Source organism: Thunnus albacares, chromosome 18 (genome assembly GCF_914725855.1).
Source record: "Thunnus albacares chromosome 18, fThuAlb1.1, whole genome shotgun sequence".
NCBI classification, from domain to species: Eukaryota; Metazoa; Chordata; class Actinopteri; order Scombriformes; family Scombridae; genus Thunnus; species Thunnus albacares.
Window position 1 is genome coordinate 8,194,538 of NC_058123.1, and position 17,259 is coordinate 8,211,796.

At 38.6% G+C, this 17,259-nt stretch overlaps 1 protein-coding gene across 2 annotated transcripts; it reads left to right on the forward strand.

The window, feature by feature from the left end:
* Positions 1-1,776: 1,776 nt before the first annotated feature.
* On the forward strand, positions 1,777-16,856 carry tmem174 (transmembrane protein 174). 2 transcript variants are annotated; one of them, XM_044332709.1, is made up of 2 exons: positions 1,777-3,267; positions 14,999-16,856. In XM_044332709.1, the coding sequence occupies exons 1-2, from the start codon at positions 2,624-2,626 to the stop codon at positions 15,120-15,122; spliced, it is 768 nt and encodes a 255-aa protein (XP_044188644.1). In that variant the 5' UTR covers positions 1,777-2,623; the 3' UTR covers positions 15,123-16,856. The 2 variants fall into 2 exon arrangements, with proteins under 2 accessions (XP_044188644.1, XP_044188645.1); XM_044332710.1 differs by lacking the exon at positions 14,999-16,856 and adding an exon at positions 4,669-5,240 and having other exon boundaries at positions 1,796-3,267.
* The last annotated feature ends 403 nt before the right edge of the window (positions 16,857-17,259 follow it).

Here is a 17,259-nt window from a genome sequence, read left to right on the forward strand (position 1 = left end):
TACAGTATAGTGGCAGAGCTGAAGTGAAATGAAGCATAAGCCCAGGGGATCAATACACCCCAGTGTGAGTCAACTGGAGACACACACACACACACACAGAGCTCTCCTTCCTTCCAGAGAGGAAATGTTCAGTCCATAAATATTTGGAGTTTTCTAATTGAAAGAATATGTGCAGCTTCAATTCTGGGGGGTTCTTTAAACACTGCGCTCATATGGATTCTTTGTATAGTTATCTGTCCCTTTGTTCATTAGTGCCAAGTGAAATGAGGCTGAGGCTATGGTAAACATAAAGACAGACAGATGCACACATGCAAGGACACACATATCAGCTCATAGTCACTTTTGGGGACATTACATAGACTTACATTCATTTCCTGGAGACTTACCCTAACCCTAACTATAACTACTACTTGCCTAACCCTAACCTTTAACATAACCTAACCTTAACCACTCACCCAAAAATCGTCTTCTTCCCAATCGGGGACATGGCTTGTTGTCTCCAATTGGACAAGCTGTCCCCAATGAAGTGGTCCAAGTCTGAAATTTGTCCCCAAAAGTAGCCTATGACAGACCACTGACACACACACATACACACAAGTTATAGGTTTGATCAGCCACTGGCAACCGGGGCAGCCGTGTGTGCGTTTGATAGTTAGTTGTTTCCCCTCTGAAGACCTTTTGTTTTGCTTTGCCATAAGTGGCGCATGATCTTTCTTTCCGATTGGCGAGCTTGTCACACGCAATGCAGTGCGGATGCGTTTCTTATGTAGGCAAATGCAAGCTGTCTGTCAGGAGAAGAGCAGGCTGCTATAAAATTCTACTGAAAAACATGTTTGCATGTCACTGTGTTTGCATTCAGGATGAAAAATTCATGAACATAGGTGTTTTTTCACTGTAGCATACACACACACATACACATGTCTAGCTGTTTTTGCAGGCTGCTCTGCTGCAGCCTATGGAGGACACACACTGACAAAAGAAATTTTTCTTTGTCTCACAACAATGAGGAGAGAATTAAACTAAAAATACAGACATTTAGAGAGTAAGGTATGCCATACACACTGTAGATACTAACACAATTTACCTTGGTAGTTTCTCATATGAAAAGAATTCAATTAAATACACTTTGACAGGTGAGAAGAATTATGTCAACCTTAAAGGAATGATTCACAATTTTTCAAGTCTGTCCTAAAACAATAATCAGGTGCCCAAATGAACCTTGACGCATGTTTTTCTTGCTGTAACCATTCCTCCTGTTTATACTGACCATTAAAATATCCATTCCTAATGTGCTTCCCATGTAAGTGATGGGGCACAAAATCAACAAGCTTCTCTTTGTGCAAAAAGGTATTAAAAAGTTTACTTGAAGATAATATGAGGCTTCAACCATCCAAATTAGTCAAATCAAGTCATATTTTTCAAAGTTACAGTCTTTTTAGGGCCAGATTCCCTCTTTTTGTTACGATCCTTCCACTATGGCTGAACAGGAAAACACTGTCTGTGGAGACACAAAGAGGATTAGAGAGGGAGGTTTTTTCTTACTAAAATGACTGTAACAGTGGAGGATATCCACATCAATTGACTAACTCAGATGGCTGAAGCTGGACGTTATCCTCTGATAAACTTTTAAATATTTTTGTTTGGATTTTGTCCCCCATCACTTACATTGGAAGCACATTTGAAGCGGATCTTCTAATGGTCGGTATGAACAGGATGGAATGATTACAGCGAGCAAAACCTGTTTCAGTGTTCATACGGACACCTGACTGTTATTTTATGACAGACATGAAACATTTTGGAACCTATCCATGCATAAAGCCCACCACCTTACAGGATTTCATTGAGGGAATAGTTGGCTTCAGCAGACTTCACTCACACCCTGGTTTGAGTGTTGAGGCTCTTTCGGTGGGACGCCTGCGTGTTACATGTGGGCTTCACTCTGTGTGCAGCTCATTTAGCCTTTGACTGCAACATGTATAGCGTGATGTGTTTTTAAGCTCTTCCACTTAACATGCTAGACTGATTGTTCAACTATTGCAGCATGAGCTGTCGCTGATAAGTTATGCATAACAGCGTAGTTGGCAGAGGTGTCCGTGTGAAATGACATGTGACGAGGTGGATTTCGCATCATGTTCCGTGTGTGCAGGAATCTCACTTTCCTCTCATTTCTTTGTCTCTTTAGACTGACCCGAAACACACCAAACCTTCTCTCTTGATTATAATACATCACACAGGATTGGTGACAAGCCTGATATCCAAAACATTAACTATTAAGGATTCATTGTAAATATAATTTCATCATTTGACTGCATTGTTACATTTTCTTGTATAACAGCATGTTTATCACATCAAAATTGTTCTGTAATTTGCCCAAACAGACTTTTCTGCTATAATCTGCACCCAGCACTACTCTAGACTATAATAGTAATCTTGTTGTCCACATGAGTTGATTCACACATGCTGAAATAGAGGAGTTGCCATTTGAACACAGTGCCCAGCAAGTGCAGGTTAACTTATAACTGGCCCCCTTTAGCTGATAAGTATCTTCAGAGTTACTCAGTGTTCAGTCAGTTTGATATCACTGTGAGAGGCTCAGTTACAGTGTCTACACACATATGAACTCATGGACCAACAAGGACCACAAGGTGTCTGGACTCACATGTTGGGACAATGGCCTATAGTGGACACTAACTGTGCTAGAAATCCTACAGTAGTCCTCAATGGGCCACCTGATCACCTGCCACCTGCTCCACACCCTCGTCAGTCAGACAGTTTGCTGGATGGCGAGAAGACCGGAGCCACCCTGCTGTTCTCTGGAGTCTTCCTGGCCCTGATGGGTGTCATCTTCACCACCATGGGATGGCAACAATACCAAGTCAACCTAAGCTTTGAGTGGCCCCAACTGCTGGGCCCCATCCTGATATCAGTCGGAGGCACTTTCGTGTTTACCAGCGTCTGCAAGTTTGGGATCGTCTCCTGCTGTCGCTGCAGACAGTGGGATGAAGAAGTGCTGGTGATGCCTGTCATGGAGCAAACCTCTTTTACCTTAAGAGGCACAAATCAACCAATCGTGTTACGTGGTGGCACAACAATGCTGTGTATTCCACCTCCGTATAACTTTATAACCCAGGAAGTAAGCCAGGCCAATGAGTTCCAGCCTGGCAGCTCTGTGAGTGCAGCCCTTCCTCCACTTGACGCTGCGTGCTGTGCGGATAATGCAGCTTTCACAGCAGAAGAAGCAGACAGCTCAGACGTTAGAGGAAGCAGGTAGGGAACAGTGCTTACATGACTGACATTGCTCCAACTTTTGAGAACACATAAATATGAGAAGCAGTGTTTTAGTCCTGCTGGGGTCCCCCATTACTTAAACATGCTGTTATGATGAGCGTGTGGTTTTGGAAAACAGAGGACAGGTACATGCATCATTTTTTTTTTTTTTTTTTTTTTTGAAAGATAAAAAAACCAGCTGTCATCCACAGGCAACGGATCCCCGCGAGGCTGAGTTTTGCTCCTTACCCAGCATGCAACATGTTGACACTAGAGCAGATAAAACCAGCAGAGGCAGAGACTTAATCTTAAATCAGATTTGAGTGCGTTAAAGACTCTCAGCTTCTCACAGTGCTCATTAAAACAGTCAAAGTGTGCCAGAGTTCGTTTCTTATTAGCCACAAGATCACACTTAGGCCCAAAGCGTTTTTGGCCGTCAATACTCTCTCAGCCAATTATGGTGCAATGAATCTCTCCGTAATAGTCAACACACTTGGAAGGATTCACGTAAATCACTAGTGTGCTGTGAGCAGTATGAGTCACGTGAGCTCTAGTTACTGTCGCTCTAAAAAGGAAGAAAATGATTTATTTTAGCAAACAGGGGAAAATTAATAATTAATTTTTGCTTCATAGTCCAAATGAGTCTTGTGTCAATGAAATGGGGACGATTAATACCAAAATAGATCCCCATACTCTCATATAATCACCTTTCCTTAATTTATACTGCACCATTCATTCATAGTGAAACTCAAAGTACTACAGTATTAATAACATAGAACTCACAACATAAAGAAAACAGTAACTAGCTCCTAAACTAAGTGGATCATTGCAGCAGGAAACATAACGTTACATGCTGTCATTTCAAAAAAAAAAAAAAAAAAAAAAAAAAACTGCTTTCCTTTTCCTTTCTACTAATTGCAGGATCCCATTTATTTAAAATCCAATCAAATAACCTTGGACAGACGTAGCGGTAAACACAAAGCTGCATTCCATTAGCGGAAAGTTACAAGTTTTCACTTATTGTTTTTAGACGATTACTCCCAGCAGGTTTCCAGGAAAGTAATTCACTTTAATAAAAGCAGACAGCAGGAATAATACAGTTAACCTAGGATAACTGTAAACTGCTGCCCTGATCATATGAACACATGCTCAGCTCACCAGCTCTCACTTATGCTGTCACAACTTCTGACCTGTTTCGCTGTGTTTCCAACGGTTAATGCCAAATAGAGGAATGATCAAGGGAGAAATTGCTCAACGTCAGTGTTTTCCTTTAAAGATCAGTGAGCTTCCTAACGCGCGCTTTAAGCATAACCAATTGGGCCTGTAAACATTTGGATATTAGCCAGCTCTTATCTCTTGTATCCAGCCTCCTTGAGATATTTTGTTTAATTTCCTGTATAGGATTGAGAGGACAGACGATGAAAGAGGACGCGGTGATGAGAGCGGATCCCCCTGTGCACGTCCACCTGCGTACGAAGACATATTCCCGTCCTTTAACCAGCCTGATGTGACATAAACGTATCCTGAGAGTTGTTAGGAGTTTCATGTGTGGCTTTACAGTCTTCTGATGGATGATACTGGATGTCAAAAGGGATTTTTACAAGATTCACTGCATTGCTAGACTTAAATGCCCCTGATATTTCACTCCAGAACAACAGGAGATTAAAAGATGGGTTCACAATTTTTTTGAATACATCCAAGTTTTCAAATATGTCAGTGAGTTTCCAAAGCGTTACAGCCTGCAGATACAGCGGTGTTCATCCATAAATCTCCATTTTAATGAGGTTTTCTTCCAGGGGGCCTCATCTGAGTGGATTTTATGACTTCATACATAGTTATTATGGTTACTGTACATGATAACAGCTGTGAGAGGAAACTGAAACCTATAAGCTCAAGTTAAAGGACGAGTTCAGAAATTTTTTCAAGTCTGTCCTAAAGCAATAGTCAGGTGTCCAAACAACATATGTTTTTATTGGTGTAATCATTCCTCCTGCTCATACTGACTAACAAGAGATCCCTTCATAATGCACTTCCAATGTAAGTGATGGGGGACAAAATTCAGTCCTCCTTCAATGCAAAAAATGGCTTTAGCCGTTAGCTAAAATTAGTCCAATAAAGTCAATTTCTTTCAAAGTTTCTGTCTTTTTAGTGCCAGATTCCCTCTTTTTGTTGTCACTAAGTAACTAACTTTTAAATAAATTTTTGCTTTGGATTTTGTCTCCTATCACTTACATTGAAAGTACATTTGGAGGTATCTTGTAACGGTCGGTATGATCAAGAGGAACGATTACAGCAAGTAAAACCTGTATCAGTGTTCATTTAGGACACCTGACTATTGTTTTAAGACAGACTTGGAAAAACTGTGAACCCGTCCTTTAACTGAGCTTTCACTTTCCTCTCACAGCTGTTATCATGTACAGCAACCATAATAATTATGTATGAAGTCATAAAATCCACTAAGATGAGGAGATTTATGGACGAACACCGCTCTATCTGAGGGCTCTAAGGTTTCGGAAAACTTAGAGGTATTTATATTCAGCTTCAATAAACACACATTTATCCAGCGCTTGTTGTCTCTCAATAGCTGCACAAACCACTGTACATGCCCATTAAATGTTGGCAGGGGAAATGCAGGCGGTCACTACAGCCTGAAACAAACATGGAGACAATTTACCAAAGATACTTAAAAAAAAAAAAAAAAAAAAAAAAGAAGTGTTTAAATGTTCTATGCTGGGATAAAATGAACATCAAAAGAGGAAAAAAGTCATAATGGTCATAATTGTTCACATATTGCCAGCGTTATTCATAATCACGTGCGGTGAGACAATGAAAATTAAACAATGATCACTTCAGTATGAACAGATCTGTGTCAAAATGTCAGTTTGGAAAAGGCACTCAATATAGAACTACTACAACTACTGCTAGTACTACTACTACTATTACTACTGCTACTACTACTACCACTACTACTGTAATAATAATAATATCACACCTTAGACCAGTAGAATCCACTCAGATGAAGCTCAAGTTTCACATTTATTTCCTTCTTTCCTGTTTGATCAGTCAACTGAATGTAATAGTTTTACTGAGGTAGTTTATTGTCAGTTGTGTTTGCAGGATAAACACAAGTGTCACTGCACCACACGGGGGCAGAAACACTGAGGAAATCAATACACCTTCAGTCACAGGGTCAGGTCAGGTGGTTTCACCGCGATTACACTGGCAATTAGGCTCTTTCACAGTATAATAATAATGATATAAATAACAATAATCATAATCATAAAGTAATAAATAATAATTCAATTAAATAATAATTAAAATACATTAATAGATTTAATCAGGCTGCATTTTTTTGCAAGGACAAAAGACAAAAGATTTGTTGCTGGCAGTAAAACAATCTTTATTCTGTTAAAATCGAGGATTGAAACTTTCTGCTACTTCCTTTTTATTAAATAAAAGTACATTTGGGATTATTAATCCATCATAGCTGCCGCACTATAACCGTAACCTTTATTCTCCTGTCATTTTCAACTTTAGCTCATTTGAATCTTCTATTTTAGTTTATTCTCTTGAGATCATATGTATATATATATATATTTATGATTTGTGTCTTTTTTTAAATGTCTTTTTTATGTGTTTATGTGCAGCATTTTGAATGTACTTGTTAAAAGCTGTTATACAGTAATTAAACAATAATTACGGTCTTCGTTATATTTTTTACTCTGTGGGTGGCGATCTTAATTGGACACGCAAATAAAAACAAGAAGAAAAAAATAATAATGTTTCGTTATAGACGAATAGGATGTGTTGCATCTGTATGCTGGATCATGTCGCCAAACAGTCAACACATTCATTATTTATAGCACTTTTATTGGAAAAAAATAAACATTTTTATTGAATGGCATTATTTTATTAGTCTAATATATTTGGAATAGAATTTGTTGGAGAAAGACTTATTTGAACTTTGTTTACTTATTTATCCTATTTTAAACTTTGTCTCGTGAAATCGACCTCTTAAAAAAAAATCTTCCCCCAAATTGATAAACGCAGATTAAAAACTGCAGATTTTTTTTTTTTTTTTTTTTTACTGAACTGATTTACTTTCTATGTTGAATTGAGGTTACATGTCGCTGCATTCAGCTCAGTAGAAATATTGACTCGATAACTAAAAATATCTTTTTGTTTTTCCAACACTCGCTCAAATCCCCTTAAATTTACTGTCGGCTTTGCTCCAAAAAGCACACACACACACACACACACACACACACACACACACACACACACACACACACACACACGCAAGCACGCACACACACGCACGCGCGCGCACACACACACTATAAGAAACTTTCCAAAAACGAAAACTGAAAAATTCATAATTATTCAGCAAACATCTCTAGACCTCCTCCAATCTTTGCGCCGTTTGCATGTGCAGATTTCAAACCGCAGCGCAATATGACTTTCATTATTTTTACAGCTCAGCTAAATGCGGGTGGCCGACAAGGCCCATTATTTCACCATTTCGGAGCATTGGAGACGATTTATGAAAGTATTACGGAACATGCTGAACGATAACAACTCCGAAATGAAAGAGAGGGGGGGGGAAGGAAAAGTGGAAATAATCGCCCATAAAATCCCACGAGGACGTGAGTCCTGATATGAGTTTTGAAGGTTATGAATACGGTTATTATCAGTAAGTTTGTGGTTAATAATAAGGGATTATTATTTCCAGCTGGAGATCATCTGGCGATTAATTATTCACAATTATGTGCAAAAAACGTAAGTTTTCCTTTATGAGCTTTAATTGAAATTGTTTGGCAACCTCCTTGTCGTATGACTCCGAGGACTTGTTGCCTAATACATGATGGTTTCTATAAGATTAACTTTTATATAAATTAAAAAGGAGAATAGACAGAGTTCATGAGTTTAAAATATTAAGGGAAGTGCATGAGGGCAACAGGTGTTTTTTTTTCTTTATTCTTCTATCCCTGCTGGACTGGACCAACTCTTTCTCCCAGTCTGTTTTTTTTTTTTTTTGTCACGCGTTTTCCAGGATGAGCGTGTATTGTGTGGCCCTCTAAAGTGGTTTGATTGTGCAGGGAGGCCTGAGCTGGAGGCCCTCTACACTAAACCACATGTGCTACCAGCTAAACATTTGTGCAGGGATTTTGAAACTACATCTGAGATGGCATTTTCCCTTTTGAAATCAAACAAAATACCAAAGGGTCAGATGATCCCTGGAAATCATGATTAGGCTAAGAGTAATTAGCACTGACCTTGCTCTGCGTGCTGGCAGCAGAGTGGACCCGAGTCTTTGTGTTTGCATTGTTACACCAGCATACACCCATATGGTGCATGCTAATAAGACTGAGAAGGCTTGGTCTCCGCAACTCATAAACAGCTGAAGTTGGTGTTTAGCCTGTAACCTGAGCTCATTTATGTGAGGAGATTCTGTTATAACACTGAGGCTCAAAAAAAAGGAATTTGTTGTTTGTTTTTGAGTGACAAACACAAAAACATATTATGTCTGACAGTGTAGAAAAAACAGAAAAATAAAAAAAAAACTGAGAGCCAGATTTGTTTCTGCCTTTTTTTTTTTATCCTTCAGTTAACATACTGTAGCCTTTAACTACCATTTCCCCCTTTTGTTTCACCTCAACTTTGATAAAATGTCACACTGTCTGACATCACTATACTGTATATTCTTGTTTTATGTCATCCAGACACTTTACACTGAGTGAAATATTCAAACCTCAAACACACCATGATTTTTATGGGTCCACCATTAGTTAAAAAGAGAAATATTCTGTTCAAAATGTTACACATATTTCCCTAAAACTCCTGAATGCATCGTCTATTTGTTTTGGAAACTAACTTCAAATAAAGTTTAAACTTTAGTTTAAAGTTTGCACAGCATTTGTTTTTTAATGACTGATCTAATTACTTTTAATGAATCTTAATTGCTAATTATTGACTGATTAACTGCATTATCAGCATCAAGCAGATGCCTTAAACTGTATAACGGAGTTTCCATTAAAGGGTCTGTTTACTCAAATTACAAAAATACACATTTCCTTTTTGTCCCTCTATTAAGTAACTCTCATTTCTATCAAAGAAATAGTTCCTATGTAAACTTTTGACTGTGTTCTGGAAAAAATATGTTGCTGCTGAATTTCTTTTTCATTGCTTTAAACATCACAAACAAAATTTAATTTACCTCCTTAATATAGAAATCTCACAGTCAGATATCTGAAAACCTGAACAAATAAAACCAGAACTATCCGCATGGCTACATACAATTAAAGATAAGTGAGACGTGTTTTTTGTAATTTGAGTGGACCTGCCCTTTAAATGTCACATGTTGTACGCATGCATGTGTGGAATTGGCTATATCTGAGGAAAGTTTTTCACTTTACTCAGGACATGTCTTGTTATTTTGACTGGAGAGGCAGATCTGGTGAGCCTCATTCACATTTTTCGTCTCTTGAGTCCCTCGGGATTATTTTTAGCAGCTGAAAGTGGCTGTTTTCAAAATGAGTTCCTGACCGTATATCAAAAAGATCCCAGTGCCACAGTGGTGGGCTCGCTCTGCGCCTGCTTTCATTTCACTGACTCTCTCTGTGTGTGTGTGTGTGTGTGTGTGTGTGTGTGACGTGCTATACGTAAGAGCCTGTGCAACTACAGGGCATGAAGACAGGGGACAAATGGATTCCATGTTTGCAGGAAAACACGCCGGAGGCACAGGAAAACTTTGTTGTTTATGAAGAACACGTGAAACCAATCAAATCTGAATTATCTTCCTGTTGTTCCAGCTTTTGTCGTTTGCAGCTTTCAGTTCGCTCGCCAGCAGTGTCACCACCCAGTGAGCGTGCAGGTCTGTGTCTGTGCATGAAAGGTAGAGAGAGTTTACTGGTCGCAGACGCACATGCAGTGAACTCACATGCACCCAAATAACAAACAGAGAGACTCCAACTGCACACATGCATTCAGAGTTTTTTATTTATTTTTTTTTTACTGTCACTCTGAAACTGATTTGTCACTTTGAGATTTAAGTCCTGACACTTTTCACGACGCTGCTTCTGGTGATGAAAAACGCAAATTATCAGTTTCTTTATCTTTAAGATACAGGGAAAGCTTTTTCAATGTTGTTTTTTCTCTCCTTCTTTTTCTTTTTCCCTGTCACACACACACACACACACACACACACACACACACACACACACACACGCACACACAAGTTTGCGAGAGGAGTGTCTAAATCTCAAGGGAATCTGATAAATAGTCAGCCCACAGGAAATGATTTGCAGACCTCCTCAGCATAATAACCCATTTACATACTCATCCTTGTATGGAGCTTCACACACACACACATGCACACACACACACACACACACACACACACACACACACACGCACGCACACAATTCTACTTCTTTCTAACACACACCATATGCAAAGACAAAGTTACAGGTACGTGCAGTTTCTTGGAGACACGCTAACACATGCAAACACTCACTAACTTGCCTGGAAAACACACACACACAAACACTCTGTGAACACACACACACACTCTCTTGCTCACATGTTCACACACACATTCACACACATTCACTTTCTGAGATAAAGATTAAGATGACTGCCCCTGTTTTCCAGAGCTAATGTGGCAAAACTATCAGCTACAATCAAGTTTTTTTTTTATTTTTTTATATTGACTGTGAGCCAACGACTGTACGTAGCCCTGATAAAGTCATCTCAGCTTCTCTCATCCCCCCTTCCTCCCCACTCTCTCTCTCTCTCTCCCCCCACCCTCTCTCTCTCTCTCTCTCTCTCTAATAACTTTCCCATGGCAAATTTTTTTTACGGCCAAACTCCCTCTCCGGGCTCACCTCAGAGAGCAGGTGTTCAGCTCATTCACAGAGAGCAGAGTGAGGTCAAATTCATCTTCTGCATTATTGGAAATCACCATATATGTGTGTTATGAGGGCAACCACAATGGATTCGAATGTGTGCTGAGTGCAATTACATGTGTCCTTTGTAAGGGTCAGTGCTTTGTCACACCACAGGAGGAAATATCATATGGAAAAAGAGTTCTGTGCGCCGACGATTACATTTATGAACAGCACTTATATTTCATTTTGTGTACGATAAGAGGCTTAAGTAGTCCTTATGATTATTTTTTAACAAGTATGAGGCTTTAAAATGACAGGATATGGCGATTATGATGTCAGATGTGGAGTATCGTGTAGTGGATAGTAGTGAGTAGTGAGTCTGCCCCAGAGTTGTCTAAACTTATTTTCATATTTTCATTTCTCAGCACATTTTTAAAGTTTTGCAGTTTTTACTCAGTGTTGTTATTTAATGTCTTCTTCAAATGATGTTAAAAACAAAAATAATAACACTGAGCTCATTCTTGACCTCGGGAATAGTAGCAGTTGTAGTTTTTGATGAAATAATCGTAACTCAAGAACCTGTTTACAAACTTGCTTTCTGTAGCTTTGCAGTTGTATCTCATGGTCTTCATCAGTGGATGGAGTTCGCTCAGTTGTCCCGGAGCGAAGTGCTGGAAAAAGCTAAGTAAGTGGACCTTGAGTTAATATTATTTTGTCAAGAAAACCTTTTCAAAAAGGAAGCTTCAAAGGGCACAAGGCGAAAAATTAGAATCGCTTTTGAAGTTGCGACACCTAAACTTTGGAATCTGTGGACACCTTTAAAAAGCACCTGTTAAGAGTTACCTTTGAATATTTTTTTATTTATTACTATTCATGTTGTTTTTACTCTCCTTAAGTCTGTATTCTATGTCTGCTGCTTTGTTTTTCATGTTGTTCATCACTTTATGACATTCTGCTCTTGAAAGATGCTATTTAAACAAACTTTCTCTACTCTAAAAAAGTCATCAAAACACAACAGGGACTGGTGCCAAATTGGTGGCATCACAAATATTAACAGTGTAGACTTGTAGACTTGAAAGCAAAGTGTAGTGTAATGTGCTGTTAATTTATGGAAATGCTGTTTGTCTGGGAACATGGTTGGCGCCATCAAATGTGTTCATCTGTTCAAAGATACTATTAAATATACAGTTTTATCCTGGAAATTCGGACTGACAGGGATGTCTGTAAAATGCAACAATAATTACAAACAAACCATGTGACAAATGGAACTAATATTTTCCCCAATTAGACCCAGCCCTCCCCTCGGAAAACCAACAGTTTGGGCTGTTGAGACTGTCGAAAAACAGAATAATAGACAAATCGCAATAAATATGAACTGTGTATGTGTTGTAGACCACCCAGTATGTGGCTTTAATGTTGCACATTGCATGTTGCACTTTACGACAAAACAGCTGAAGCTTGTCTCCAATTATATAATACTTGTATTATTATTACTGTGGAGGAAATAGTATTAGAAGTAGTAACATGTGTAACACAACTTCTTTTTACTACATTGCATTATATTAATTATATCACTGTATGGCAATACTATATACACTGTTAGTATTGTATCTTTATGGTATTATATTATATTATATTATATGCTGTATCATGGTATTCTCCTCCATTTTTATTGTATATTTCATTGTATTATTATTGTACAGTGTGTGTATATTACATATACTGCACTCTATTATATATAACATTATTTACTGTGTAATATATTACTATGTTTGTTTTAGTTCATATCTATTTATACTATATATAGTTAACACATCATGGCTACAAGTTTTCTTTCATACATACACTATATTTGTACAATTCACTTAAATAGTTTAAGGTATTGTAATTTATACAGTATATTGTATTTTTAAATGCCATTGCTCTAATTTTCTGAGTATCAACTTTGTTTTTTATTTATTTTATTCAGATTTATTCTTTACCTGTTTATCTTGGTGCTGTCTGTGTGCTGCTGTAACATGTGAATTTCCCCAAAGGGTCAATAAAGTCTTATCCAATCTTGCTGTATATGACATTATATAAATTAATATTATAATGTTTAAATAATTTGACATGACAATATTATCTGCAGAAAAAATGGAGAGATGTTGTGAATTATAAGATAAAAATGTCAATTTCATAATAAACCCTTTATATAAAAGAAAATCTGCTGTATTAAATGCAAATACAACTTTAAATTCTAAACTTATTGAAGACTGACAGAAATAACAGCATTAACATCCCCAAAACTTCATTTTTACATGAATCTTGTGCTACTTTTGGACTTTTTCTCTCTAATTACCAAGTGGATAATTGAGAACTATTTTGAAATGACACCTTTATTTACCTTTTAGGACCAACCCGACACACTGAGCAGGCTGGTTCTGTTTTTACAGCAGAATGTATTTAATATAATAATGTGATACTTTGGGGAATTTTAGGGGGAAATCGTGTCTTATTACTATTTGATGCAGCAGTGTAAGAAACTGCGACGCAAAGCAAATTGTGAGAAATTATTAATGGTCGGTTTATTTACTGTTTGAATGGAGATTAAACAGTGATGTACTCAGACTCCCCAGATGGTGAAGGGATCTCTGCTGGTCATATGAAGTGAAACTGAAAGGACAGAGACCTACTTATTTGGCAAAGCAATGCCCCGCAAGGATTACTCTCCCCGCTGCTCCCAGGTTTCCATTCCTGCCTGTCAGTAAATACAACAGTAAGTATAACATTTCACACTAACAGAAATTAGGAGCAAGGAGAAAAGTAAACATGGGAGAATTTGGGAGCTGGGTATTTTGGAAAAGAGATCCTGTGTTTGTATTAATATTTCACCTTTGGGAAAACTTCTGTCACTGACAATTTAAAGGGCATGCAGCCAACATTATGTCAATTTGCTGTTACGGTGGTATTTATGACTTTATTGAATTAGGGCCAGAAAGTCTGTGGTGGGTCGAGATGTTTGGGGCGGGAGGGGAGAGGTGAAGAAGAAAAAAAAAAAAAAAAAGAAAAGAAAAGAAAATGGCCTGTTTGGAGTGAGGACGGAAAATCAGGACTTATTTTTGTTTCAAATGTGTTTCCGTCCACATATGGTCCTTGTTTTGGCCTATATACCGAGAATCTCAGAGGTGACCCATGACCCGGCTCCTCAGACTGACATGATTTTGGCTGTCTCACTCAGGTCTCACTCTGAGTTCAATTTGACCCCGTGTCCCCGAAGTTCAAGGGTCACCTGCAGGGAGCAGCAAATTAACCCAATGTGTCAAACCTGGCATGACACCATGTTCAGCCAAGCTCTGTTGTTTAAATATTCTCCTCTTTTCCACTTGCATTCATTTGATGTTAAGCCGTCTCTTGTCCTTGTCTTTTTTTGTGGGTTATTTTAAATTCTACCTCTCTTCAAAGTTTATGGTGTGTGACTAATTTTCCCCCCTTTAACCTCCCTCATCCTTTTCTGCTGAAATCCCACCCCTCTACACAGCAATCACTTCTCTCCAATTCTCCTGTCTCTTTTTCTTCTCTGACATCTTCTCCTTTCTTTTGGGCAGGACCTTTCTGTCTGATCTTCCCTCTCTCACCATTTCTCTCTCAGCCCAAATCCTCCTTACTCTGTGTCTCTCCCTGCGGTTAAAGACGTTTCAGTTCAGCTGTCACAAATTATGTTCGCCTGCCCAGCTGTCAAAACAGGGGGGTGTCCCTTTCATTCCACCTCACATACTACGAAAGGAGATGGGAGGGAGGAGGGCTTTAACGCTCGTGTTTGGACACAAGCAATTATCTCTAATTATTGTTTTTCTTTTCAGTTTCCCTGTCCCGATGGAGGTCCGACCAGACGAACATGCAATAATCCGCTCCAGTCGTCCGGGATCAGCAGGCCTCGGAGTCCAGGCTCGGTCCTGGGACTCTGTGGCTTTCATCTCAATGTGAGTCAGGAGTTGATTCAAACATGGAGTGATGGGAGAATTAACCCCTGGGACCCAGCTTTCAATGGGCTCAGCTAAGAGATTATATGTGTTGATGGCAGGCTTTTATATGCACTGGGCTTTCAAAACTTCAGCTGTTAAATCAAGGCACCACAGCCGGGATCTTCACCTTTACGTCTTCAGTATATGCGATGCCTCTGTCTCCTTCCTGGCACTTCATCTTTCATCTTTGTACCCTGAAACTGTTCGTGAGACAGACTAACATTTCCTCTGAAGTGCCAACGACACGGCCCACATCTTCACAAATTATACCATACATGTTCAGAGCCAAAGGACTCTCATCAGACTGCCACTGGGAGTTTACGTTCGATGTGCAGCTTTAGATTCCCATGACCGTCACAGAGCCTTTGGGATTCAAGCTTTTTTTTTAGTGCATGTAAATACAGTATATGTGGAGTAGTTATATGCTTGAAAGTAAATGCACACAGACATGAACAGAGGAACAGAAACACACAGTAGATTTCAGACGGATGGGATCATCCAAGAGATTGTAATTAATTTGAGTTTAAAGCCGACATCTTTGGTGGTCCTTGCAGGAAAAAAAGGCTTCTCAAGCACAGCGAGGGGGAGAAAAAAAAATCCTGTCCGTCTATGCAGACTTGTACAACATGTTGCATGCATCCTTTGGGTTCGGTATGTATGCCAAACCCAAAGGATGGCATGCATGCCAAACCCAAAGGATGTTTTGGCAAAACAAAAAGCCACACGTCTCAAATATGACTGACACGAGGGATGTGAAAGGAAGGAAGAAAACAAAAGAGGAAACAACAAATGATAGTTAAAATGAGTTACTTTGGAAAGAACATTGTAGATAACAGAATGGAATCCAAAAACACAGCAGTTGCAGGTTTGGATTTCTGTTTTCGCCAAATTCATAGAAAAATATGGCTTCTGACTCCTTTATTGTGACCATTGTGGTCCAATCAAGGCATGATTATTAGATCATGTGACTACCTCATACCTCCTCTGCTCATTGTGCTGGAAATGCTCCCTGCTGAGACTGTTCATATCTCTTAAAAGCCTGATTACACCATCATTTAAAATGATTTTTTCTCTCCAAATTTGCGCTGTTTACCAATAGCTGTCTTGACATTGTTGACCTTTAAGGAAATGGAAAGCCAGAGAGTCCAAAGTAGAGTAAGCTATTGTAGCTTATTAGCTTTTTGGCACCATCCAGTTTTATGTAACCTCCTCTGTCACAGGAAGACTATAAACAACTCAACAACAGAGGAATGGTTTTTGGACGATTATGACAGAAATCAATGGCACAAATACGTCTCTTCATTAAATTGTGTGAACTTATTCCATTAGCAAGTGAGCTAACAGTTAGCAACCCTGCAAGCTGGGAAAACTTTTCCCCCTCTTTCAAATAGCTTTTTTCAATAACTTTTTAATGAATGAAATGATGTACAATCCTGAGAATGTTTCAGGGGGGAGTAAACAGCCCAGTAGAGCGAAAATAGAAAGCTATGAGAACATTTGTGACTGATGACAGCTTGAATGTTTCTGGTTTGCTAGCGTGTTAGCCATTAGCTTGCCAGCTGCAGTTCACCACCTATTCCACGAAAATGCATTGATGAATTTTGTTGTTTCACTTTTTAAGCAGGCCTTATTCTGTGCTAGTGGCAATTCAGTTTGATCAACCAGCATCTATCAACAATAGGACTGCACAGTATGATTAAAATCATTATCATGATATCACTAAGAATATTTTCTGATTTCTAATCAGTATGTATATGTATATGTATATGTCAAATACATGCAAAAATACATATAAAAAGTTCAAAGCTATAGGCCTTGTTCCACTGTTATACATAACTTGAGACCAAGTTTGGAAGTTTTTATTTACAGCTTGCTTGTGGTTCATTTTGACAACAGAAATTTGACAGTATATATCATCACAGTAGGATTCAGCTGAAAGTCGATAAATGATAATATTGTGCTAACACACTTACATACCCAAAAGAAAATCTTTTGCACTGTTCATTGCACTTTTCTATCTCAAAAATTCAACAAATATGAGAAAGGCACAACGGAAATTAGCTCATATGCAGTTTAATGGCTGAATCTAAACCCGACCA

What these genes read in the sequence shown, in the direction of transcription:
- tmem174 (XM_044332709.1), top strand. Translation starts at nt 2,624, where the DNA reads ATGGACCAACAAGGACCACAAGGTGTCTGGACTCACATGTTGGGACAA. An exon ending in TCAGACGTTAGAGGAAGCAG is followed by an intron (nt 3,268 to 14,998) that starts GTAGGGAACAGT and finishes TTTTCTTTTCAG; the next exon opens with TTTCCCTGTCCCGATGGAGG.